At 35.7% G+C, this 27,135-nt stretch overlaps 3 protein-coding genes across 8 annotated transcripts in view; all 3 read right to left on the reverse strand.

The window, feature by feature from the left end:
• Positions 1-2,077: 2,077 nt before the first annotated feature.
• On the reverse strand, positions 2,078-14,676 carry LOC105276643. Of its 4 annotated transcripts, none has more exons than XM_020030790.2 (5): positions 13,964-14,676; positions 11,989-12,172; positions 7,913-8,180; positions 5,870-6,673; positions 2,078-4,693 (listed from the first exon to the last, which is right to left on the reverse strand). In XM_020030790.2, exons 3-5 carry the CDS (start codon positions 8,170-8,172, stop codon positions 3,964-3,966), a joined length of 1,794 nt encoding a protein of 597 aa, XP_019886349.1. In that variant the 5' UTR covers positions 8,173-8,180; positions 11,989-12,172; positions 13,964-14,676; the 3' UTR covers positions 2,078-3,963. The 4 variants fall into 4 exon arrangements, with proteins under 4 accessions (XP_019886349.1, XP_019886350.1, XP_011332732.1 ...); XM_020030791.2 differs by lacking the exon at positions 13,964-14,676 and having other exon boundaries at positions 5,870-6,038; positions 6,150-6,673; positions 11,989-12,886; XM_011334430.3 differs by lacking the exon at positions 11,989-12,172.
• Positions 14,677-14,928: 252 nt separating this feature from the next.
• On the reverse strand, positions 14,929-19,745 carry LOC105276644 (aminoacylase-1). Its single transcript, XM_011334433.3, has 5 exons — positions 19,439-19,745; positions 17,793-17,962; positions 17,188-17,697; positions 16,327-16,617; positions 14,929-16,003 (listed from the first exon to the last, which is right to left on the reverse strand). The coding sequence occupies exons 1-5, from the start codon at positions 19,533-19,535 to the stop codon at positions 15,860-15,862; spliced, it is 1,212 nt and encodes a 403-aa protein (XP_011332735.1). The 5' UTR covers positions 19,536-19,745; the 3' UTR covers positions 14,929-15,859.
• Positions 19,746-21,467: 1,722 nt separating this feature from the next.
• Positions 21,468-27,135, reverse strand: part of LOC105276642 (inactive histone-lysine N-methyltransferase 2E) — a 29,303-nt gene continuing 23,635 nt past the window's right edge. For 2 of the 3 annotated variants that reach the window (XM_020030788.2, XM_020030787.2), the window contains exon 13: positions 21,468-27,050. In XM_020030788.2, coding sequence (XP_019886347.2) covers positions 26,464-27,050 — 587 coding nt within the window. In that variant the 3' untranslated portion in view covers positions 21,468-26,463. The remainder of the gene's footprint in view (positions 27,051-27,135) is intronic. The other variant, XR_002193076.2, reaches the window with a different exon arrangement.

The following is a 27,135-nucleotide window of genomic DNA, read 5'->3' on the forward strand; positions in this document are numbered from 1 at the left end:
TAGCCTGCTCGCTTCTCCGATCTAAATTTTTTAGGCTTTTTCTTATAGCGAGAAGAATTTCTTATAAATGAAGAATAAAGTGTATGAAACACAATCTCGAGTAACCCAGAAGATATGAAACAGTAATAAAAAGTAATAAAAAGTAATAAAAAATGTATAAAACTATCAAAACCAATTTTTTCTTTGATATGAACACTTTGATGATTGTACAGCAATCTTGATACTTTTATTCGACGATAAATATTCAGATAAATGTGTAGCATGTTGCACACTTAGTAAAATAAAATTATGTAACTGTACAGCTAATTATAATATATCTATGCACATACACTTAAGACAATGTAACAATTATGTGATACACCTTGTGTAACGTTGATGTCGGCAATACTGTACTTTTCACTCATAACTAAATAGCTTGTTTATGAAAAAACGACCACCTATACTGTCTTGAAAACGTTTCTACGTATAAACATACTCTATACAAATATGCAATAAAAAATAGACATTCCTACTTAAAAATTGATGATACTCTATGTGATCCCTTTTAATTCTTAAACTTTTATCTGAAACGCTTTTTCATATATTGGGTTGGCCAAAAAGTAATTGCGTTTTTTTTAATATAAATAAAAGGAGAATTTTTCATGGGAAACAAAAACTTTATTAAACAATATATTGTCCATTTTGTTTGATTACCTTTTGCCATTTTTCAGGCAACTTCATGATTCCGCGCTCAAAAAAGTTCTTATCTTTTTCAGCAAAAAACAATTACAAGAACGATTTGATATCCTCATCTGCAGTAAAGGTTTTACCATTCAAGGCGTTTTGCAAAGAACGAAACAAATGGTAATCTGATGGTGCCAGGTCTGGCGAATATGGTGGATGTGGTAACATCATGGTAACACATCCCATCCAAGCTGCAACAATTTTTCACGAGTGACCAAACTTGTACGTGGTCTAGCGTTATCATGGTGAAACACAACACCTTTGCGATTCACCAATTCTCGACGTTTCTGTTTGATGGCATCATTTAATTTATCCAGTTGATGACAGTATACGTCTGAATGAATGGTTTGATTCCTTGCAAGCAGCTCAAAATACACAGTCCCACCAGACTGACAGCATAATCTTTCTTTGGTGAATATCTGCTTTTCAAGTGCTTTGAGCAGGTTCATCACGCTTGCTCCACCATCTTTTTCGTTTGACGTTGTTGTAGACGATCCATTTTTCGTCGCCTGTTATCATACGTTTCAAAAATGGGTCATTTTCCTCACGTTTCAAAAGAGAATCGCAGATGTCAATACGCTTAGTGAGATGAATTTCTTTGAGCTCATGTCGTACCGAAATATCGAGCTTACTAATGTATCCAAGTCGTTTTAAATGGTTTTCAACACTCGATTTCGATATGTTAAGATTCTCAGCAATCTCTCGTGTCGTTAAACGCCGATTGGAATCAATCAGTGCCTTTATTTTGTCATCATCAATTTCGATTGGCCTTCCTAAGCGTGGTGCATCCTTCACATTAAAATCTCCAGATCGAAATTTAGTAAACCAATTTTGACACTGCCGCAGCTTTAAAGCATCTTCGCCATATACATCAGATAACTTTTTATGAGCTTGCACAGCGTTTTTCCCTTTTCGGAAGTAATAAAACAAAATATGACGAAAATGTTCTTTTTGATTTTCCATTTTGAAATCGACGGCAAACAAACAATTGTTAACGAAATCGTGTACTTTCTTTTTCTAAAACAAGCTTGAACTGTGAGTTGTTAACCTACATAATGAATTTGCGGTTTAGAATGAAGTTAGTTACATTTCAAGACATGTATGTCCATCTATTGGAAAAAAACGCAATTACTTTTTGGCCAACCCAATATTTTTTGACATACTTGCATATTAAATAAAGCATTCTGCAACATTAATTGCTTCAATATTTACGTAAGTGCGTGTATAAATAATCTACAAATACAGATTTTAATAATGAAAGCTGGTTAAGTTAAACATTAAATAATAAAATGTTTATAATAAGTAATAAATAAATAACATGAAGGATGATTGGACGATAATAATCGAGATGAAGTGTGCTTATCCATGTTTTTTTTATTAGAAATTGCAGTCATTGCACATATACATTATTCTTATGTTTAATGCGTACACAAATATTACATACTCATTAACATCGTATAGAAATATTACAAACAGGTACAAAACTACTCTAAACGTTCTAGTAATTTGATTGTTACTTTCTGCTTTTTCTCTTCCTTTATTATTCACTTCTCCCGCCTTTCCCTTTTTTTCTTTTCCTGGCATTATTCGATGTTATTTATTTATCGCTTACTTAAATGCATTATAAAAGCTTGGTCTTTTGCTGGTATATGGAATAAAATCCACGTTCACGACGAACGATTTATATGTAAATGTATAACATGCGCCATACAATCCAATCAGACAATCCAAAAACAAATCATTATCTTCTAATTTCTTCAATTTTTACTTCAAAATTGTAATGATGAAGTTTTCAACAAATCTAGAATTACTTCTTTCTTGAAAATTTGCGATACAAAAATGCATCTTCGAAACATTTTTAAAAAGTGAAATTGAAAGACTGCTTACTGAAAGTTTATTTGTATTCTAAACATTACATACTTTTTACCTTGTAATTTGTTGATGCTGTCGAAAATTAACGATGTCAAAAATAAAATCAGTTAAAAGTTTCCTATCATTAATTCATAATTAATATAATGAAATGTATGTGCGATATTTAACATAAACCTGACAACTTCACAAAGAGATGAATATAATTAATTTGCCAAAATTTACATAATAATCATATGAAAAATTGATGATAAAGAACTAATAATCCTGCAAAAAGATTGTTACGTGAGATCGATATGTTGCGGTTATCTTTAACAAATGTATAGTATATACATGTTAATATATACGCATATACAAACTATATTCATGTTATTTTATCTTTGACCAGTGACTGGCAGTGACAAGTTGCGAACGCTTCGGGTATTCTTTGCGTGATTAATGTACCTCCTCGTGACCAGTACAAAGCTGACATGTATTCTGCGCACTATTTCTATATTTTTTTTGCATCTCTGAGAAAATCATTAATTAAAAAAATTTTTTAAAGTTAATCATTAAAAATTGATATTTATTAAAAAACTTTTAATGACATACATGGCAGGCTCCAAAGTGTTAATGCGGAAAGTCTGTGGTCTTCATAGTATTCCTAAAATTATTACCTTCCATTTTTTTTACTCAGACAATTTTGTCCAAATCATTATGCCTAAATGTTCATGGTCAGATGATTAAATAATCCAAAATTCTATGTTTATCAGTTAATTTAATACTGTTTATTAATTTTTATTTCATGATAGGTATATTTTTGTATACTCTTAAAAGATATCGGAATGTTAAAGAAAATTGACTCCACGAATAGGTATGAATGCATTCGCGATCCAGAAAATCTCAAACCGTCAATATTAAAATGAATTAATGATCTAAAATATAAATAATAATTATTCAACGAGGATGATCTGGATTTAATTTCTGGTCGATTTCAGTCGAATCACTTGAAAATATTTCTTACTTATATTTACAAGTTACACAGTATGTAGAAATATATGCAGAATATTAAATTATTGAAAATTTTTCTATTTTTATGAGCTATACAGCTGGTCCCATTATCATGATTCTAAAAAAAAACAAACAGCGTCATTAACGCGTCATATATGTACACAGGATTTGTACATTTAAAAATTATGATTTTATTAATTACAATATCCTAGCGCATTGTATAAAAAAGTACATAATTATATAAAACACGGTTATTTACAATTTCCATTTTCAGTCATTTTCGGGCGTAGAAAAGCAGAATTGTCACAAATATTTACAATATTCTAGAAATAAAATTTATAGTACATGCTGTCATCGTATTAATTGTACACGTATGTAGGCTTAACTGGATCCGCGAAACGATTCCGAGGTTGGAGCAGTTCCAGGACGTAGGGCGACGAGATGCGTTTTCCTTCGGGATGACGCATCGATTTGTTGATAAATATAATCGCTTTGTATAGACGAACTTAAAAGCGTCTTCTGGCGTTTTGCACAGGAAACTAATTCATACATAAAGGGCTGTTTTTGTTTAGGGACATTCAGTCGTGTATCAAGTAATGTGTCGTTATCAGTAGCGTTCTCGATATCAAACTCGTCGTAAAATTGTTCCACGATAATATCATCGTCGATGATATCGTCATCTATGGTATCGATGTGTTTCCTGTTTAATTTTTCAGTTTCCTGTACAGCATTTTCCTCATCGTTGATGTTCTCGATTATCTCGTCCCCGGCGGAGCCTTCCACCTCGGAGCCCACGTAGCTATCAGCATCCTCGTATATCTCCTCGTGTCTATCGTTTTCGTACTTCATATCCCCCCGCTCGAGAAGTTCCAAGTGATCAGGATGTACCATAGCTTGCTTGATAGCTATAGGATCTTTCCTCGACCATTTCCGTACTTCTTCGTCCATCTTGGCTACTTTCGACGGGTGAATAGCCCAAAGACAGCCCTTCCGCTGGCTACCGTTGCCGGGCGGTTTCTCGATCTTCTCAAAGCACTTGTTCAGCGACAAGTTATGTCTCACGGAGTTCTTCCAACCATTCGGCGCAGTTTTGAAATATGGGAAATGTCGGCTGTACGTGAACGAAACAGGTAAATGGAAAATGAGATTGACGCAAAGGTGAAATATTTTGCAATTACGCACACAATAATGTAAAACTATGAAATTATCACTAATGAATTCATTCAATATATAATCAAAAGAATTTATTAAGTTATGAATATAAATATGTATAAGCATAATTTAATGCAATATTTAATTGGTTTGAAGTTCTAACATGTAAAATGACAATTAAAAATCGTAATTATTTTATACGAGTCTGATTGTGAGTTATAGGAGTAGAGAAACATAGATAGGTAACAAATCAAAAGAGCGCGGGGTCAGTTATGGGATTTCTAGGGGGACTGTACCCCGTCATGCTCTTGCCAAGGGCCTTATATAAAATGGCAGCTCCTCGTTTAACTCTTTTTCCTCGCATAAAACTTGGGGGAAAAAAACAGAAAGACAATACTTTTTCCCCTCGTACATCTAAACACAGAAGGAGTTTGGCTCCTTATTTTTCCGGCCAAAAATAGAAGGACGAATAATAGATTATTAACAAACTATATTTGTATTTTATTTTTAAAAATATCACTTTGTTTATAATGAAGCTATCTCACAATCATTAATAATGACGAAGTAAAGTACTGAAATAATAATCCAATAAATATTTAGTTAGAAAATTCGAAAAAAACATTCGAAAAAATATATATATTCTTTTAAAAAAATACGTAAATGATTATTAAAGTTTTTTTTTAACCTTTGAATTATTGCATCTTGTTGATTATTTTATTACACATACATACGCATGCACACACGCACGCACGCACGCACGCACGCACGCACGCACGAAACAACACAAATTCTTTGCAAAAGCAATTTTAAGACAATTATTATCATATTTTATAGAAAATTAGAAAACGATTTGCTTCTATAAGTACACGAAATTTAAGCCACTTTAAGGAATTTATTAATTGTTAAAATAAACGTATGCTTATATTATCATCAAAGTTTATTAAAAAGCAAATGTTTTCATATCATGTTGAATATATTTAAAAATAATCAGAGAATGGCGACTTTTGCACTACGCAAATAATTCTGAAATGTTATTTAAATATCCAATTATTAAGCAATTCTTATGAATTATGTAAGTAGCGAATCACAAATTCTAACGTGCACTTCATGGTAATAATTTTCAGAAAACACTCACCACATAAAGTTGTAGATCTCGGAAACCGGCAGTGATCCCGTCCGACTATTCTTCAGCGCCATTGCGATCAGGCACGAGTACGAGTACGCGGGCTTTGGGTAAGGATTGTCGCGGTGCCCTGCCAAGTTCTTGTCGCGTTTTGTCGTTTGTATCATCATCGTCGTCGAGTCTGAGTTGACATCGTGCACATTATTGTTATAAATCTGCTTACGTATATGCTGCGATATCTGACCACTCGAGTTAGCCGCTAAAGTCTTAATATCATGTAGTTTGACCATACCAGATACGGTGTTCATTTTCGGATGCTGCATGTGCACTCTCATCAATTGTACCGTCGGCGAAGAGGCAGTTAACGACCTGTTGTCGCCGACCATCGACGAGGACGATATCGTCAATGCCTCCATGCTCGAAGGTGTAAACGATCGCCGACGAGCAACCGCGTCCTGCTCGTCACCCTCCATCTCCTCCTCTTCCTCCTCCCCTTCGTCCTCTTGCGACTCTTCTTCTGTCTCGTATTCCGTTTCATTGTGTTCGTTCTCCTCATTTTCTACCTCTTCCTCTTCCTCCTCTTCGCTTTCGCCGTCGTTTTCGGTTCGCTCACTTTCGTTTTCTGTCTCTTCCTCATCGTTCTCACCAGTACTCTCTACATTCACCGTCTCCAATATTGGTCTTTCGCTATCCAATACGGGACTGCGGACAGGCACGGACAGATTACGCGGCAATACCGAATTCAGATTCACTAGCGTGGAAGCCAAATCGTCGTCATCACTGAACTCATCCAAATGATTTAACTCTTTCAGGTTACTGTTTGAAAAACAGATAAATGTTTCAAATAAATCCACCAACAATTAAGTAGTCAGCTTCTTTTATGAAAAAAACAGACACATTTTTGTAAAATTTATGAACAAACGCGCTAATCATTACTTCATCATGTATTAAATTAAAGGAATAAAAGCAAAAACATAGAGGAGAATCCCCTATTATGAGATGTGCTCCTAATATGAGATAATGGAGTTTCTGCTAAACTAGTGAGCACTATCTGTTAATTACACCATAAACTTATTACTCTTGGTGTAAAATGTATTTAGTGAAAAATTCATTGTTCGTTATTGCGTTTAGCTTTTGCAAGAAAAGGTTTGTGAATTGTGAACATGTCAAAGAAACTTAAGGTAAGTCTTTAAACCTTGTTTATTACATAATAAAGAAATGGTTGGCAATAAATTCAGTATGCAATGATAGAGTAGAATCGTAGTAACAGGAAAATACGCGATTTGTTGAATTGCTTAATTGTAGAAGTTAGATTTCATGATCGCGGAACCGCTGGGCGTGTGGCTCGTATAATGAGATATTCAGGGTACTCTTAATATGAGATAATTATTGCTCGAATATGAAGAGTATATAGTGTAATAAAAAGAAAGAAAATACTACGTTAAGGGTAAAGAAAAGTTAATACGAATTTATATTACGAATTTTTGTGTATTTAATTTTTATAGAATCTGACTATGGAGGTTAGAGAAACGAGGAAGCGTTGACAGTGGAATCGTGAAGATTTGGCGAAGGCTGTGGCAGCAGTATTTTTATAAAAATATCTAATAAAGTTTTTTACTTGCAATACTGATGTATTTTGCACTTTTAACACCGATTTCTCAAGGTATCTTATATTAGGAGCACACTTTCGCGATCTTGCGTAAAGCTCTTTTTTCAAATTTTTTTAATTTTCAGAAAAAATATTTAAATTAGATTTTTCATTTCACCAACCTAAAGCTTATTAAATTTTCTTCAAGAGAACGTATTACATTTTTAAATTCTGCCTATAGATTTCCTTACATTCGGCAAAATCGATATGGTATCTCATAATCGGGGACTTTCCTCTACGTTTCTCATAATTTGATTTTTACATCTTTTTAATAACATTTTCTCACGTTCTATATTAATAAATTTTCTTTTCCTTCTTTTCTCTATTGAATAATGTTTCATAAAGTAACGTTTTTATTTTTAATTCACTGTAGATACAAAATTTCGTCATACTCGCACGAATCTTACCTGCTCAAATTACGGTTTCTGCTATCATTGAAGCCGATTAGATCTTCTTCAGTTTCTTCGAGCGCCAAGACATCGCCAAAATCGAAACCAAGATCCGAACAATCGAATCGATCCGTGTTGTTGCAACATCGGATGTCCATATGAAATATTTCCTGGAGAGTGTCGCTGTCAAATAGACAATCACGACTTATCCATGGATCTTTGGATGATCCCTGCTCCATCCCGATAAGACTGTGCACATTTACCGTATCTAATTCCATTCAATTGACTGCAAAAAAAGAGATAACCATACTTTCAGATCATCGTCAAAAATGCCGAATAATGCATTAGATTAACAAATTAATTTGGTGCTTCTTTTTAAGAAATTGAGCTTTTATTTACTTTCTTTTCTTCGAGACGGAATTCATCAACTGCCCGATAGATGAGAAAAAAATCATTAAAAAATGATGGAGTGAATATTTCGAAGATTGATACGTTTATCATATTTTTATAATAGAAGCTCAATTTTTTCAAAAAAAAAAAACAAAAACACCGAATTACTTTGCGCACCTAATAGTTAAACTGCAAATCGTTATAGATCGTTCTTTGTTTCACTTTCTTAAGAGCAATACTATTGTAATGAAATTCGGCAAAACAAATTCTCAAATTCTCAAAAGTAAAATTATATTTTTGCAGTCCTGTAAAGGGTCTGATCTTTCTATTTTATAATTTACACCCTAATTTTGTCATCTTTTTGTGCTTTACTTGTTTATATCTAATGGAGAAATAGGTAGGTAGGTAGGTAGGTAGATAGATGGCTAGAAAGATATCTGGGTGAGAGAGGGTAAAAATCTGCTTCTTGAAATACAATAGTTATTCACTAAACAATCGAAGAATCGATCTTTTATCTTCTCTTGTCTCCAAACTCATTAAATATTTTCAATTATCTTGAATTATTTTCTCGTTAAACAATACTGATAGATTCTCTGTATACATCTACCTCGCATGTGTATGATACTGTATGTGTATATATACGTACATTCTTATGCACACTCGCGCTTTTCCATGTACATAAACACGAGACATACTAGGAGGATTTTGAACTCACAACCGACTTGTGGGCGTAACTAATTTAGTACTGAGATCCATTTACTATATGGTCTCGTATCGTATATTCCTTCCAGCTTATCTGCACACTTTCTTACATTTCCTTTCTTTTTTTTCTTATCTTTCATTTTCTCTCGTTTAATTAATAATTATTAAAAATAACAACAACAACAACAACAATAATAATAATAATAATAATAAGGGAAAGCTGTTTTAAAGAGTCTAAAATAAAATATATTTTATTTAATTTCGAGCATGGAAGGAGCAATACAATTTACAATTGTCAAAACTAAAATGGGCCAAGCTCCTTCTTCTTCTCCTCTATTTATGGAAACGAACAATTCGGTATTGATGCGAATATTACACCCAATAAATTGTGTGTATGTATGCAATTGCGCAACATCCGTATCTTACGATGGACCAATCATAAACATACACAGTTGTGGACTACCTCTGTCCTGACTGTGCTTTCCGCCGAGTATCGATCTGATACGTTTCTCTTCCGCTCCTTTCCCCACTTTCCCTTGCTCCTCGATCGTTTCCACCCTGTCGTCCATGCTCGTCGCGCCCTCCCTTTCCCCCGCTACCTGGCATTCTGGTTGTCGTGGCGCAGCCGGTATTTGCGAGCTGCAAGAGTGTGCAACCCCGCATAGCATGTATCAATACTGCACTCAGGTTCGTCAGAGTGGTACCCTAACACCTCTTCTCCCTTCTCGAAAACTCGTTTGGAAATTTACTATCCTACTCCATCCCTCTTCTCTCTTTCTCTCTCATTTGCTTTCCTTTTGCGCCTTTTCGTCCCTCATGACTCTTCCTAGCGTAGATTATTTTTTTATTCTTAATAGTAATAAATTCACCGAGTATTCAAACAAGTGCTTCTATTTTTGCAAGCAAAAAGACAAAAATACGACAAAAAATAGTTTCATATTTATCAACTTTAGTAAACTTGGAACACTCAAATCTTCGTTTGTCGAGAATTTTTACAATTGTATATATTGGATGATCTACCGAGTAATAATTTGCAAATCGGAAATGTTAAACTTGAATAGGTTTAAATAAATTTAAAAAATTTAGCGTTTTAAAGCTGAATTTATATCGGAATAACATGCTTATAAAATCGTCTATTTTCATCTATAGCTGAATTCCGACTGATGCCATCCTTAATGAATTGTTATCGATTTGTGTCACGACAGCACGAATGGATGGCATACACAATGATGTGTGCGCGCCTTACCGTACGTACGCGCGGCAACATCATATGCACGTGGCCACGCAGAAATGGCGCGAAAAAGCTTTATCATTATACTCGACACGTTAAATTATCGCAGCAACAATCATGAGCACTTCGCACGCGTACACACATTCACTTTCATTGATGTCTGATTACACGTACACATGAAACTCATAAAAAGCGTTCTGAAAATTTCAAGATATTTATGCATGTATTATCATAAATATATTTTACCTGTACTATTGATCTAATTTATATTTACTTCTTTTTCTCACTTTTCCGTTACGCGTTTGTATGTAATCAAGGACTAGCGTGCAACATCAATCTTGTTTTAATTGGAGCTATTAACGCAATAAAACCGATTGGTATCGCGTTTATCATGTCCGAGCGATACTTCCATAATCAGTATTATTGCAACCTCAGCTGCGACTTATAGGATGAAGATTGTACTTTTCTAAATAATAATGCCGGCTTGTAATAAAATACCCACTTACCGTAATTAGATACCCAAGAATTAGTATTATTTTGAAAATCATATATGTAATTGTTTCCAATCGTTTTATATAATTACATGTATTAGTTTAGATAAAGCATACATTTTAAATAACGTGACAATTCTCTTTGCATATTTTATATAAACGAGGAATTGAAATTAAAAGAAATATATGCATTAAGCGTGACGCAATTGCACTGCTCCCGTCGCATTTCAAAAGAGCTCATCTTGCAGTAGATTCCCTGAACTAGCGCTTTACCGCTACATATTGTAAATGTTATTAATGTGAAGGGTTTTTGCTAAAGCCAAACTTTTCCATTTGTAATCTTTATCACAAGAAAGGATAAAAGAACAGGATGTTTTTCGACATGCAATAAGACACGCAGTTGCGCTACCCGGCATTTTTTAACACAAAAGTGCGATCGCATCTTTGCATTTTTAGACAATGAAAGCGGAAAGATGATTGCGTCGCTCGTTACTTCTCGCATACTGTTACCTATACTCAAACGGTTAACAATTAACTTTCCCTATTCAATTATGAAAAGCTGCGTAATCGCTTGCTTAAAATCGAGTTCTCTTTAATCCAATGTCGAATTCACGCTATTTACTTATACAAACCTAGACCTCTTTGCTTTTACTAACAATACGAACGGGCCTAGTATAGGGTCTGGAGTCTTGCAAAGTTTTGCACAACTGAACGTATACGTATACGTAATCCGCAATGGAATGCGTTTCTTAATAAGCTCCTAACATACAAAATGAATCGTGATATTTCTTGTATATTCGAAAAATAGAATAAAATCAGCGTTTTTTCTTTATTGCAACAAGAATAATCCTATCCGATACAATTACAAAGAGACATGCGTCATATGCGATTTAATACACGGAATTATTGCAGAATTAAACGTGTGTCGTAATTCTTTAATCTCTATGCTACTAAAGAGGAACTTTGCAATGAAAATCACGTAATATTTGTGTTATTTTCGCGCACGTGTACAGAAAATAATTTCTCTTTCGCCATTTTTCCATAAGTATCATATAAGCAAAAACGCAAGAAAACGTGTCCCCTCCCCCTTCCTCCCCGCCCCATCATCATTACTTCCTTTCATCCGCTCTCGCTCGCTCTTTGTTGTGTATAGTTTCTTTTTTTCTATTTCATGAAAATAATCGTCTAAGAACACAGGAGAAGAACAAAAGTACCGCACGCAAAAATAGAATGAAATGAAGAAGAAATAGGAACGAGAAACATGAATTTTTCGGTCGTACCTATAGAACTGTGTTTCCTGTAGTGGGCATATGGCGAGGGGGAAACCAGAAGGTATTCGGGGGTATGAGGTTTCCCGGAAGGTTCTCACGGTCAATAGCTTTCCCGGCGGCGCGCGGCTGGAAAGTGCTCGAGGGGCTGCCCTTCTCTCCCTTCCCTCGGTGTAGTGTAACTTTCCGTCTCTGTCTGCGGAGCCATAATCGTACAACAACAGTTGCTTATATTTTGCTTTATCCATTATTGTTCTCATCTTTTCGGAAAAATTCGAATTCGGGAAACTTTCTATTATTTAACCGGTTCTCGAATTATTTGTTTTTCGAATTATTTTTTTATTTGTCCGGACATTACATCGCATAAAGCAGCCTCTTTGTAAATCACATTATCCTCAAAACTATAAGTATAATAAAAAATAATAATATTAATTGACAAAATAATTGCTCCATAATGGCCGCTCCATAATAGTCGAACGATTAATGTTTGTCGATATACAAAATTATCATTTGTGCCTATCAATGGGAATCGATAGCTGCCGGCGTTTTTGACGATGAATTCACCGTTGTTAATACCGTTCATAATAATTACATGAGAAATATCAGAATACGTGTGTATACAGCGTGTGTATCGTTAAGTTCATTTGGAAGAGAATGGAAGGAGAGGAATGGAAGAGGCGGATGGAAGGAAGGAAAGAAGGGAGAAAGGAGAAAGAGAGACTTGCAGAACGGACAAAAATTGGAAAATCGCGCACGCAAATCAATAGCAATTGATGCTTTGGCGATTTGCGGTTTCCTTCCGCGAAACATTTCATTCACCGCTCTTTGTTATTCGCATATTATGCTCAAGAAAGAATGTAGGAAAGGAATGGGAATTAGATTTCGATCAAACAAATGTGTGAACGTTTCCTTAATTTTCTTCAAGAAGACAATGCAATTTTAGGAATCGCCAGTGCAATACATGTGCTGCTTCACGTTTTCAATGTTTCCTTTTTCTACTTGTGAAAAACGTGTGCGCGCGCGCGTCTCCCTTCTCCTTCTCTCCTCTCTCACTCTGTTCTTCCTTTTCCTAATTCAAATATTTATAATGCAATGGCTATTTATTCATACTTGCCCTTCATCATCAACTTATCGAATTTACACGTACATTTACATGCACGTTTCTCGTAATGCCGAATACTTACAAAAGAATTGCGTACGTGTTGTGGGAAACACAAATTTATTTCTATCTTCTTTCCTCTCTGCTTTCATTATTTCCCTTTTTTTTAACATTCGCTACCACACATCATACATATGTGCGATGGTTTTTTGTTTACATTATTTGCGTGAAAACAAAGAAAATCGATTTTTTTCACAAAAACAAAAAAATTTGCGGTGAACGGTTTTTCAATTACATGTGGTTAATATCTCCACCCATACGCGCGCGCGCACCACACACACAGAATCGCCGAACTTACGGCGCCGTACTCCCGCACCCATAAACCGTTCATTCAAGTTACGAGCGCAATTTGACAAGACGGAAGCAAATCATTCATATTCTCAACGACCGGCGTATCGATCATTATTGCCGTGCACAATATGTAATCGGTAACAATTCAACATCACTAGAGAAATAATTACGAATCGACGAAAAATCCCGACGTACCACACACGCACGCACACACACGAACGGGAAACAGGAGAACAAAAGTGAACATCGGTCGTAACAGGCAATATTTTTCAACAACACTTTCTCACGAGTGAGTCACGGCGATCTACCCGAAATGAGAAAAGAAACGATGGAAAAAAAAGGATACGCCGCATCGATTATCTGGCTCGAGTGCGTTTTGCACCGATAAATTTGATTTTTGACAGACGGAAAGGGACGGAATGAGCGCGCACACCGGCGGCAAACGATCCGAGTCCGCGCGAGACAAGATGGATAATAACATATTTTCGTGAGTGTATTTACACGGTCCATGATAGGTAATAATGGCGCCAGACCTACCGTATATTGATACCGTACGTTCGATGATTCCCGTAGCACGCCGGCCGATTGTACAGCCACCACTTTCACACATATATTTATAAGCGAGTCACGCGATTTTCGGAAGCGACCATGTATAAACGGAACGTACACCGACACGGGATCCCCTTGACGGAACTGAGGCAACGTTGGTTGACACGAGCAGGCCCGTGAACAAAGACCACGCACGATTTTAAATCCTGCAGCGCCGATTGGTCAGCCGGGTCACGTGGTCACGATAGACCGGCTCCTATTCGCGGACCGTCACGGGGTTGCGACGACGTTTTGAACGATTGCGCCACAATGCACATGGCTGACAAAGGCGGATTTTCGCGCGAGGAACTCGCGACCGCGCGACGTCGCTCGATCGCGATACCGACGGCCCACGGGCGTAGGCGACGATCAGTCGCGATTGTCGCGCGACGATCGGGACATGATAATACGGAATATGGAATACACTTGACTAACGTGTCACTCACTCCCTAACCTTCCCCACTCGAAAATGGCCGAACCCAAACAACACGACGCGGACGGGTCACTCGTCGTGATGCACATATTCCTCCTTTTCCCTCGCAATACCTCTTGAGTCGCTGATTTCTCGAGAAAATCAACATAACCTTTCCCGCGTCATACCAACGCGTCATCCGAGTATTTTCGCGGAAATGCGACAAGTAATCCACTGTTCCGTGAACGGAATTGAGAGAACGGACGAGTCCATCGCGCCAGTACGGAGGGGAGTCGGGTGACCCCCGGTTAAGAATGAAACACTATGCACACGATGCGATAATGGCGGGAAGGCACACGCGCACACACATACGTGGACATACGTGAAAATTTATTGACTCGAAACGACCGAATGTACACCGCACACTTCGCCACCTCGCACTCTTCTTCCTTCATCGTGAATTTTTATACGGAAAATCGTGTTTTTTTTTCTCGAAAATGCATTTTTTCTCCATGTTATATTTTGTCCATACCTGTTATTTCTACATATAACTCTTGTATCTCTCTCTTTCTCTCGTATAATATTTTTCCATATCTTATTTATCTCTGCAATACTTTTTAAAATATCTATTACAACGCATATAATCACATTTCGATTTATTTAGTAATTTCTTTCAGTCTATATATCAATTATTGTTTTGATTTCTTCGATGCTCCAAGCTTGTCTCTCAAAGGAATAAGTTTCTTCACTTGTATGAAAATATTTCTTCAAGATAACATTGTGATACATTTTACATTCGGTTGCCTCACATTGGGAATTTCTTTACAGAGTATACAACGATATAATATATTTGCTTCTTCCTGACGCTAAATATTTGTAGCAATATTTGTAGCATCCGTCACTCCCATGCATTATTCGGATAATAACTAATATAAATTCTCGTTGACTTTCAACAATTATGCCGTCAAATTGTCTTGTACTATCTTCAACTTTGTTACATTCGCAATTTCTTTTCTCCTTTTTTTTACGTATTTTAGTGATATTCTATAATATTTTGTGCTTGTCACTCTCCTTGTTATGCATTAGCTTTGCTTCTTTATCTTTATAGTTTATCCGTAATTGTTGAAACTTAAATCGTTATTCATATTTCTTGCACCGTATAAGTCTTTGTGTAACTTTCTTCTGCAGTCTTTTTTTCATTATTTTACATCAGTCGAGAAGATTCTTGAGAATAGATATCCAACAGTGATAAACTCTTAAAATTGTACAATGAATATGTAAATAATATATAGAAATATATATATATATATGTTGACTTAGTGTTATTGCACGTATAATTGCACGTATCGTTATCAAATGAGCTGCAATGAACTATAAATGCTCGATTATGGCACCTTTGGGATATTGTACAGTACGATATATCGCACGCTCGTTTAAACATTTGCAACAGCCGGTATTATTTTGGTATATATCTCTATTCCCTTCAAGAATATATCTTTGTTCAAATATTCGTCGTGCTCATGAAGAAGTATTTTCGTTTTATTCATTGGTGAGAAGCAGAGAGCGGGAATGCCCACCTATAAAGCAAAAACGACACAAAATTGTATTTTATCGTAAAACAAAAATAAAATATAATTAAATAAATTTAAAATTTATAGCAATAAAACAGTTATAAATGAAAATTTCTTATGTTCTCCTAAAAGAGTAAAAATTTTTCAAACAGAATACTAAAAAAAACAGATATGTACAACTGATTACTTTATTGATTTCTTCTGTAAACAATATTTAAAGTATTAATCAATAATCAAAATACGTATTCTTTTTCGTGCATATGCTATATTTAAGAAAAGGAAAGTTAAATTTAAATAGAGGGAAGAAAAAGCTGCTTGAGCCCGCTTACCTGACGCACAAAACGACTATCTGAGCCTCCTGGGAAGATACCAATCTCCAGCTCGACGCCTATTTCATCACAAATCTCCTTAAAAGCGAGCCAGAATAGATTAGAATTGTCGAGCTTGGTGCTCTCGATTTTCGGATTTTTCTCCTCGAAATAGTAAGTTACGTCTGGACCAGCTTCTTCGCACCAGCGTTTGATGGTAGCCTCGAACTCCTCGTGATCGACAGACGGTGGTAAACGAATATCGAACATGGCATTAAGGTCGATAGGTAAAACGTTAGTCTGTACGCCACCCTATAAACAAACATTCAACATATTAGAAGTGGCAAATAATAAACAAAAATATCAAAAATAATTCAAAACTTGAAATAAAATTACAAAAGGATAAAATAAAGCCTTAATTGTATATAAATAAAATAATAAGAAGTGAAGTCAGTGAAGAAAAAATGAAATAGAGAATTGTTCATACATATTATCATTAGTAATTATAAATAATTTAATATAAGATAATATAAGCTGGGGCAACAGTAAAATACTTACTGTGAAACATGAAAATCCTATTCGGAACAGACATGTGAAGCAAACAACTATTATGAAATGGCTTGAAAGCTAATCTATCTGATTGATTGCAGAGTTTTCTATCTTCATTATTATTAATATAATTATTTATTATTTATTATGCAAATTTTATATAAATTATCCTTTTTTTTCTTATGAGATCGATACAAAGTCATACCAAAACGAAAAGGATTCGATAATTTTCTATTAATTCTTAAGTATAATAATTTTTCCATATATAGTATAAGCCATTTACATATCGTTTAATAAACTCACTTGACAGAACATTTTGTGCACGGTACCTACCCAAATTTTCGTAAGATTCACGGTCGTCACATCTCCAAGTGCGCCAGGATTCTTGAATTCCTTTAGCTTCGCTCTTTCCGTGTCTCTCAAGTCCATAAAACGATCGATTATGACTCGGAGCTTCTCTCCAGCCGTGTTGTCTATCAGAAGCGAGCCGTGGCCGGGACTGCCGGCGCATTTTATTCCCACGTGCCAGATTGTTCTCTCTCCGTAAAACATGTAGAAGTTTTCCTGCGGACAAGCTACACCTTCGTCCAAAGCGAAGCCGACGTTCAGGGCCTTAAAGTCCGCGGTCGGCACGAAGTCTTTCATTCCGAGGACACCGCCGATCTCTTCTTCAGGTACAAAGGAGATGTGAATGGTGCGCTGACAGCGTTGGCCGTTTAATTTCATTCTGCGTATCGCTTCTAAATATTGTATTCCCACGCACTTCATATCCTGACTGCCGCGAGCATAAATATTGCCCTGCTCGTCCATGTGAGCGCTAAACGGCGGATAGGTCCATTTGTCCTAGATTGATATAACCGATTTATTAACCGATCCGGGGTGGCGAATGGAAGGCGAATCATTTCATATAAATGGCATCTGCAATAAATCACACTTACCTCGAACACGGGTACGACATCCATGTGGCTGTTCAAGAGAATTGCCGGTTTCGTTGGTTGAATTCCCGCCCACGTAAGCACCACAATCGGTTTTTTAGGATGCACATGGTAGACCTTAATCGGCAAATCGAGAGACTGTGCCTGTCTAGTTAGAAATGCCACGCATTCATCTGAAATGAGAGATGCGACAGATGCAAAATGTTAGTGTGCATAAATTGTTCTGTAAAATCAAATACTTCATATGCGCTTAGAGCGATAAAAGCGCCTTTAATTGGCTTCTCAGCCAATCAAGTGGTTTTTAAGCCACTTTTACAGGCACTTTTATATCTGAATATACAATAGACTTTATTTGATTCAATGAATTTTTATCAAACTTAAGAATTAGCAACTGTTTAAACAGTTCTGTTTTTGATTACATTCTCCACTCATAGAAGATATTAATAAAATTTATCTGTTAAATTCGCAAGACAAGGAAGGGGGAGGAATTCAATGTAATATTCATCCCTAAGAGAAATGTAAGAAATTCTTCACAAAAAAATCTGAAAATACGAAGCAGTGAAAGATTTCATTTGAATAATAATTGATAATTATGATAAGGGGCGAGATAAAAGCTTAAAAGCTAATAAGCAATTGGTTTTATTGTCGAGATTGGCCTCTTATCTAATTCAACAAGATAATTTCAACGGTATGCTACCGTTATCAAGAAGTCACGGATAAATCTAGCAAACCAAATGCGTCCGTACAACGCGTCATCGCACGTGATAAAATCCTGTGGCTCAGGAAATTTCAATCTTTTTTTTTGCGATAGGCTTGGTAGCTCACAATTTGAGAAACCGTCGTCGTTACTTATCATTTATAATCCGTTTGAATAAAATTCATTTGGAAATCGCAGGGTACCGGGTATCCTCCAATTAGGTCACGCCACAGGCTGTTATCACGTAATTGCTCGACGGTTACTGCAATTTCATCTGGAAAGGGACTTTTGATTTTAATACTACGGACATCGCGATACACTCGAAAGTCAACAAAATGATCGCAGTTATATGTGGAAACGTGTGAAAACAGAAATAATATCACGGGCAGGGTGGGGCATGCAATGGCTGGATAGCGTCACCGACGCTATCTTTACTTCATCGCTTTAACGCGGAATGCTCCACGACCGTACGGACACCACCGCGTGTCGCGATTTCACGTAACGATCTCACGTTCGTCCAGGTACTCCAGATGGTCAGGATGACCACTGGTCACAAGCGGTTTCGACGGGCCGCGAATAATTCACTCGACGGAAAGAACGTGTCATGCATTTCCACGACCTCATTCGCGGACGCGGCCGGTCGACGCGTCCATTCTTTGCTTTTTCTTTCTTTTTTTTTATTCGTGTTTATCTTTCTCAAAATACACATTTTGCGCAGTCTCCTTTCCGTTCGTCCTCTGATTTTTCAGTTCTGTCGTGTATTAAATAGGATACGATCCAGCTTTGCCGTTGGACGCTTTCAGATGCGAGTTCGGACGCGTTCACATATCTCTCGCTCTCTCACACACACACACACACATGCTCCCTCTTTCTCTCTCTCTCTGCGTTCCCATAATGTATTTAAATTGTATCCCGAAATTCCAAGCTAAATTTCATATTCGCGATCGCTCACCGTAATTGATGTCCGGATGCACCGATGGTATTCGCAAATACTCGCGAAAGTTCTCCACAGCTGTTTCGTCGAGTTCGAGTCGGGACGGCGAAGACATCACGGCCTATGCTGGTCTGTACGATGCGTCTGCGTTTCTCTCGTTTTGTCTCGCGTTGCGGCAGTCTCGTTCCACTCGTTCAAGCTCGTCTGAGAGCCCTTCGAAATTACAGACACGCTTCGGACGCTACCGCCGGACCGACTGTCATAGCAGACGCCGCGCCGCGTCAAAATCCGGAGTGCCACCGAGCGCTATCGTGGACGGAAAGTCGCGCGCGGCCACATCGAGCCCGCCGCTCGCCCAATTGCCGCCGGTTACCGCCGCTGACGTCACAGCCGCGCGCTCAATCGAGTGACGCGGTTAGTAACAAGCTCCCACGCGCTCGCCTCGCGGCTCGTGAAATCTCACGTCTCCCATGTCGCGTCGCACTTTACTGCGCCGGCTTGGTATGTCCGACAACTTGGGCGAGTAAACATTTCACCACAAATCATGCAAGATTTCTTCATTTTTACAGTCGAACCGCTTTTAATTTACAAGAGAAAACCGACAAGAGCCAATAGTCGTCATATTTTAGACTGAAACTGGCGTACAGTTTACAGCCAAGCTATAATAACCATCGTCATAATCTTCGTGTCTGATATCATGATGCTGGCGACACGACAAAAGATGTGGCAAAAGATCACTCATTCAATTGATCTCTTCTCAGAGCAACGCGTATCCTTCTTCGATGATATCACCATCTATCACGTATACGTTGTTGTTCCGCTCAAACTCGCGTTTCGATGCTTATATGTAGCGTGTTCATTGATGCTTCACTTTTCCTCTTTCATTTTAAAATGTTCGAATTTCCACCTCAATGGATTCGAAACTTCACGCAAACAAGAGATACACGTTCATGCACGCATGATGTATCTCACGATATGTGTTTACGTTATTCGTTAGAAAAATATAAGACGAATTTTGCTGTTTCTATATTAAAAATGTAATTGCTCTAGAGCTTCAGAATTCTTGAGTTCACGAATGAGAGCAGATAAATATTTCACGATATCTCTGAAAAACAATTTAAAGTTAATTGCTCCGATCGTAAATATATGAATGTGACGACATAACATTTTATAAGCACTCATAATTCCAGACAAATAATTTTAAAAGAGATAAGATAATAAAACAGATACGCAAGATGAAAGATTATAAAGAGAAAACTGCTTGCAAAGCAAGTAGTAGGTACGCAATTAGCGTAGAACAAATAGGTTATAATTTCTGTCGTATTTTATGTGTGCTTATCTTCGACGCGCACACACAATAAATTATTCTTAGATTTATTTTTTAACCGCGCTGCTAGAAAAAGGCGTTATGCAACCAACCTAGCAGCACAGTTGAAAAACAAATCTATAATAATATAATTTATTTATTATGCATTGAAGATGAGCGCACGAAAAAAATTATATAACCTTACTGACTAGTCGCGGTAAACAGATACTCGTTATCTACATACATTGATAACAATATATTGCAACTCTGCTATTAATAATACATGATTGTTGCGAAACTTATTTCGCGGTAGATTACTCGTCGTCGATAAGAATTATCGTATTTTTAATGATACATTTGAAAGGACAGAAAGGTATATTTTCCACTTGGAATTTCAAAATTAAAAATAAAAGAATAATTGGAATTACTACTATTAAAAAAAGGAAAAATATATATATTACAAAAATTTATATTAATTATTTTTAAGTTTTTAATTGGGAGTTAAATGTAATATATTATACTATATAAATATTGATTAATAAAAATAATTTATTGTAAGGATGGAATATTGGAGAAAGAAAGGGTTAATTAAAACATCATCAATATAAATTGTGGTGATTTGGGAAAAAGTGGAAGTTATATATACGTTTTACCATGATTAATAAAAATAAAGATCCAATAATAACATGTGGGCCATGGGATTTCATGTCAGATGCGGTCATATAGGTAGAGCAATGTGTGTTAATTCGTAAAATGTATTCCGATTTATTAAATTTCGCGTATGCCTAAATATGAGCTCTTTACACGTTACGCCATAATAATAATAATAATAATAATAATAATAATAATAATAATAATATACCACATATAGTGAGTTTGATATCGAAGAACTCTTGTTACATTAATTATATAATTGGTAGCCGTGGATTAAATTATCATACAGTGTGTAATATGTAATGATGTAACATGTGTGGCTATAACTAGGCACATATAACAGTAAATCGCAAATTAAAAAATTCTATGTATCCTCAGCCTATTTTAAAGTTGAATATATATGTACGCGCACACGCGCCGAATATAATTATAATAATAATAATAATATATAACTGCTATGGCTCTTGTATTTTTATTTACAACATTGAAACGGTCGCTGTAACGATTTGTTTTTATACTATCAGATATTTTAATAACAAAGTCATATGTTATATCTGCTTGTTATCAGAATATCTTCATATATATATATATATATATAATACGCGGGGAATTGTGTAACGGATAATAAACAATGGAATTTGAAAACTGCAAAATAATCGATACTGCAGCTTGTTCTTCTGATTTCTCTGATTCGAATCTCAAATGACAGCTCGGAGGATATACATATATAGATCAATATACATATATGTATACACACACGCGCGCGCGCACACACACACACACATATTATACATATATATATATATATATATATGTATATATCAATATTTAAATTTATCTTACAAAAATATTTACAAGTTTTCATTGTGTGTTCAGGTGGCGAAACACACATACGCTGTACATTCCCTATTCGTTCTGTATTCTATATTCCACCGCATCCGTAATAATTTATAACTTATAATATACTATACTCTTTTTTATTACAAAATATTCGCTAAAGTACAAAGTAAATACCAAATGCTAAAAATATATCTGCTTATATTTAAAAATTGCAATTGAAACATTGTAAGAGGCTTTTTCTCATCGTTCGATTCCGGAAAGGGAAGGGATCCGTGCGATACGCATGCACGTATCCACAGAAATTTTCTGAGAATACTTTCACATTGCGAATCATATGGATATTACAACTCAATAATCTGATGCTCAATTATAATCTCTAGACTTTGATATTTGCTTACAACTGAGTATTAATAAAACTTAATACAAGTAAATCGCGTACATCTCTTGTTTATTCACACGTTTATTAAAAACTCTGTTTGAATTAGATGCATAATATGCAGCCCATCATACTTTAGATGCTCCTGTTATTTTTCTTTTTTAAATAAAAATTTCGATTTATTGACATAATGTCTATTATGTCTATTAATTCTTCCCCTTTCGATTTCTATATAACATACAAAAAAATTGCCATAATACTCGTCGAAATCTTTCCAATGGTTTTTATTATTTATCATAGAAAATTCCTGCTTTTTTTGCTTTCTTAACTTCCAAAATAAAAATTTATAATGTGTTGACTCTTTCGCTACAAAAGGCATGTATATGTACATATATGCACCCACACGCACACACGCACGCGCACACACACACACACACACACACACACACACACACATCCATACAGAGTGAACAATTACGATGTAAATTATTTACGCTCTTTGAAAAATGGACGAGCATTTACAGAGAGCGTGTATATATATTCTTCATGATCATATACGAAAAGCGTGTGTACTAAATACAATGTGTCCTACAATTGATGGTATGAGCGAGAAGGTAATAATTCTATATGAAGAAATGAGTCAAAAAGTAGGACGAACATTTCTTGTACAAAGCCTTGGTTTTCAAGAAAACAGCTTTGAGTATTCCAGGTATGAGTGTATACTTAGCTATATCCGGTTTCAACGGAGCTCTAACTATGCGTTATTAATAAAATAAAATTCTTAAAAATTAAACCCAATTTTCATCTTCCACATGTAGTCTTTTGATGTTTAAGAACACAAATGTTTCTAGAGATAACGTATAGTTCCGTTGAAATTAGATACAGCCAAGTCCCTTTCCGCTTGTACCACCAGTTCTGGAACGCATTGTACGTATATGTCCACACATTATATCCAATTAACTATATTTATTTTTACATTTTACCTATAAGATGCCGTTATCAACACTGAAAATGAGGCAACATGGAAATGCCCAAAACATTTGAATATTGTAAAACATTTAATATTCAATAAATTTAATAATACATATCTTTGTGATAATAATGTATTTTCATTTTCAATTTCTTGCGTATAGAATAATTGCCTCCGTACGCGTTACGAGCCCTGCTAGTTTCAAGCGTGGTGTAACGAAAGAGTTAATGACATTGCACGCTACCAATCGATTACATTAAGGTCACGCTCGAAACTTTTCAGAGTATTGAACAACACGTATATCATGGCCATAATTACAATTTTCTTATTAATAAAAGCAATTTAAATTAGAAGAAAAGTTTGCTTCTATTATGAAGATAAAAAATCTAACATTTCTTGTAATAAATTAAAATATGCATATACATCTTTGCCATTATCGTCATATTTAAACTGTGACGCTATTATAACTTAATGTTATCTCTACTTTCTTTTTTTTAATTCAAATTGATTCTAATTATCATTCGATGCAAGGTATATTCAGCATGTAACATAGTTATAATCTTTACGAGTCCCTAATAAACGTTATTGCCTAATTGTACTATAATTAATTCGAGCGATGTGTCCAGATAATTCTAATGCCATGGAAAGTAGCTAATTATGATTCTTAATACTGCAAAAGCTTAAATTTGTAACATTAACGAAACAATTCTTCGTTGTGTCTCTCAATGCTCGTCATCGCTCGCTATTTTCGATTTTGTCTAAGTCTGTATGTGCCAAAATTACGTAATTAATGTCATATTACAAATAAAAGAGAATTAATCTTCATAGCTAATTTTCAGCCGAAAATTCGAGAGTTTAACTTCTTTTTCTTTATAACAATATATTCATGTACCTAACTGCCAAATTTATACAAAATTCTCTTTTTTCTTCTCTCTGTTATATATTATAAGTGATGAAAATATCAATATTATAATTATGCATGATATAATAATTATGTTATTCTTCACAATTACATTTAAATAAAATATACATCATTTCAATTATACGTGTACACTGGGTTGCCGTTTGAATTACATTTCCTACATTATAAGGTTTCAAAGAAAAATAATCGTTATTATTATTATTTAAACATGAGCCTGTGTCAAATAACAAAATATTAATATGTGCGCAAACAATGCACAACTTGCAGTTTTTTGATACACAGTTTGAACATAGTTTTTTATTCGAAGCAAGATAAATAGAAACGTACACTCTCACTAATAATTAAATAATTATGTAATATAAGCGGTGTAAATAAAAAATCGCGAAGCAATTCTTTTACAAAATAGCTTATAATTTTCTTCTTTCTCCTTCTTTCTTTTTTTTCTATTGTAATTTATTCCTATATGTTTTAATATACTTTTTACTGTTTAATAAGTTTTTGTACTTCAATGAATGGTGTAAATAGACGTCTTTTAGGAAATTGACCCAAAGAGAAGAATAAACTCATGCATAACAAGCATCAGAAAGTTGAATCTATTCTCTATCTCTTTTTCTTGCTTAGAAACTTTTGTGTTACTGAAAAACATGTTCCAATACATTGCTAAAAATATCGCCAAGAATAAAATGTATTATAACATTGTACAACTTATCATAACAGGTCTGTGTTGCCCTTTTACAGCATTGGTGTATAACATTAATCGCGATGTAAATTTACAGAGACATAAATAAACATTTTTAAATAAAAACGGCATTAAAAAACATTTATTGTGCATGACAATAACGTGTTACAGTCTCTTCTCCTTCCCCTCCCTCTGTGTGTGTGTGTGTGTGTGTGTGGTGCGTGCGCGCGCGCGCGCGCGCGTGTGTACACAGAATATATCAAGTAATAATACAACTCATTAAGTTTTCAAAATAAAACTCAAATTGAAAGTTTAACATTTATTTTTTATTATAAATAATCTGCCATTTTACAATAAAATATAAAATATAGAGAATTCTGGGCCTCTTTTGCCTTTAATATGCCAGAAAACAGCACAACATAGTACTATTCCACTTATCTAAATATCATATAAGATCTGTTATGATTGTAATCTATTAATTAGGATTAAATATAGCTTTCATATCGTTAATATTATGCATATGTGTATATTCAAACAATATGTACAAAGAAGTTGAATGAGATGCAGAGTGCATATTGCATATAATAACTGGTTGTTTAGGGAAATACCGCAAACTGAAATCTCGCTATCAACCTAAACCGAACGCGCCTGCAACTGCATTAACTTTATCAATATTGGACTAATTATATACTTTAGGGCATCATTTCACCGGTATAAAAAGTGTACATCGTTAAAATACACTTTTGGCCATTGCAGCGAAAGTACCTCCTCTTCTTTCCTTTTTCTTTCATTGTTTCCCTTTTTGTCTCTTAATATATCCTATCTAAAATGCGCACATCTCTGCTATTATCCTCAAAATACTCGGCTATCACTTTAGGCCATACGACTCTTATCGAATAGATTTAATAGAGAATAGAGAAAAAAAACATCAATTCAATCGATAGCTCTATTGATAGATTTTTAAATATGTTCACTTAATTTTACAAGTGATAACAGCGAATTAAATTCTACCAGAGTATTCTTTCGACTTGAGAAATTATTGAAATTTTATATGCGGTTTCCCGTTCGTCCCTCGAGCGTACTTTTGCGTACAAGCACACTGATGTTTTCTATTTTATATTATAAGAGAATGTAAACTGCCAAAATTATGCAGTTAAAATCCCACATGATTTCACAAGGTAGAGGCAAGATGTGGGTTGAGTAACCCGCGCAGAAGATATATCACCCGTTATCGAAATCGTAATATAATAATACCGATTTAAAACAAATTTATTAATACTACCCTTTTTCTGTAGGTTACGACTTTGACGCCGAGTGACTGAAAAACTGCTTCTGCGATTGCCCCGTTGCCGTCGGTGAGCATGTCTGATTGCCCGATACTGGATGTGACAGCGGCGTTGGCGTCGTCGCTGACGGGAACTTTGATATCGCTATCGCCGTTCCCGTGACCGGTGGTGGTGGTGGCGGTGGCGGCGTCGGCGGTGGAGGTGGCGGTGGCGGCGGTGGCGGCGGCGGCGGTGGTGGTGGCGGCGGCGGCACGAATTGTGGTGGATACGGATTAGAACCCGGTGGTGCTTGAGACGCCTGAGGTATCAAGAATTGTTGCTGTGCTTGTTTATTCGCGGTACTCGGCGTTTGTTGCGGTGACGCGGCAGTACTGTACATTGTTTGTGCCACAGATTGCGACGACACTGCAAAACTCGAATATTGCAGAGTACCGGATTTATTCTGAAACTGAGGATAGTGAATAGACGCAGAACCGGGTGGCGGTATATACGGCTGAGGGGGTAACTGCGGCAACCCAGGATATCCTGCGGGGGTACTAGCAACCAAACTGTGAGGTGGAGATCTATGCGCCTTCATTATCGCCTCAGCTGTTAAACCTATAACGGAAACAAATAACGGTATTACAAACAAACAAAAGTTGATACTTAACGATGCTTCTCTTCCTCCCTCTTATATTTTCTC

This window comes from Ooceraea biroi, chromosome 11, assembly GCF_003672135.1.
Source record: "Ooceraea biroi isolate clonal line C1 chromosome 11, Obir_v5.4, whole genome shotgun sequence".
NCBI lineage: Eukaryota > Metazoa > Arthropoda > Insecta > Hymenoptera > Formicidae > Ooceraea > Ooceraea biroi.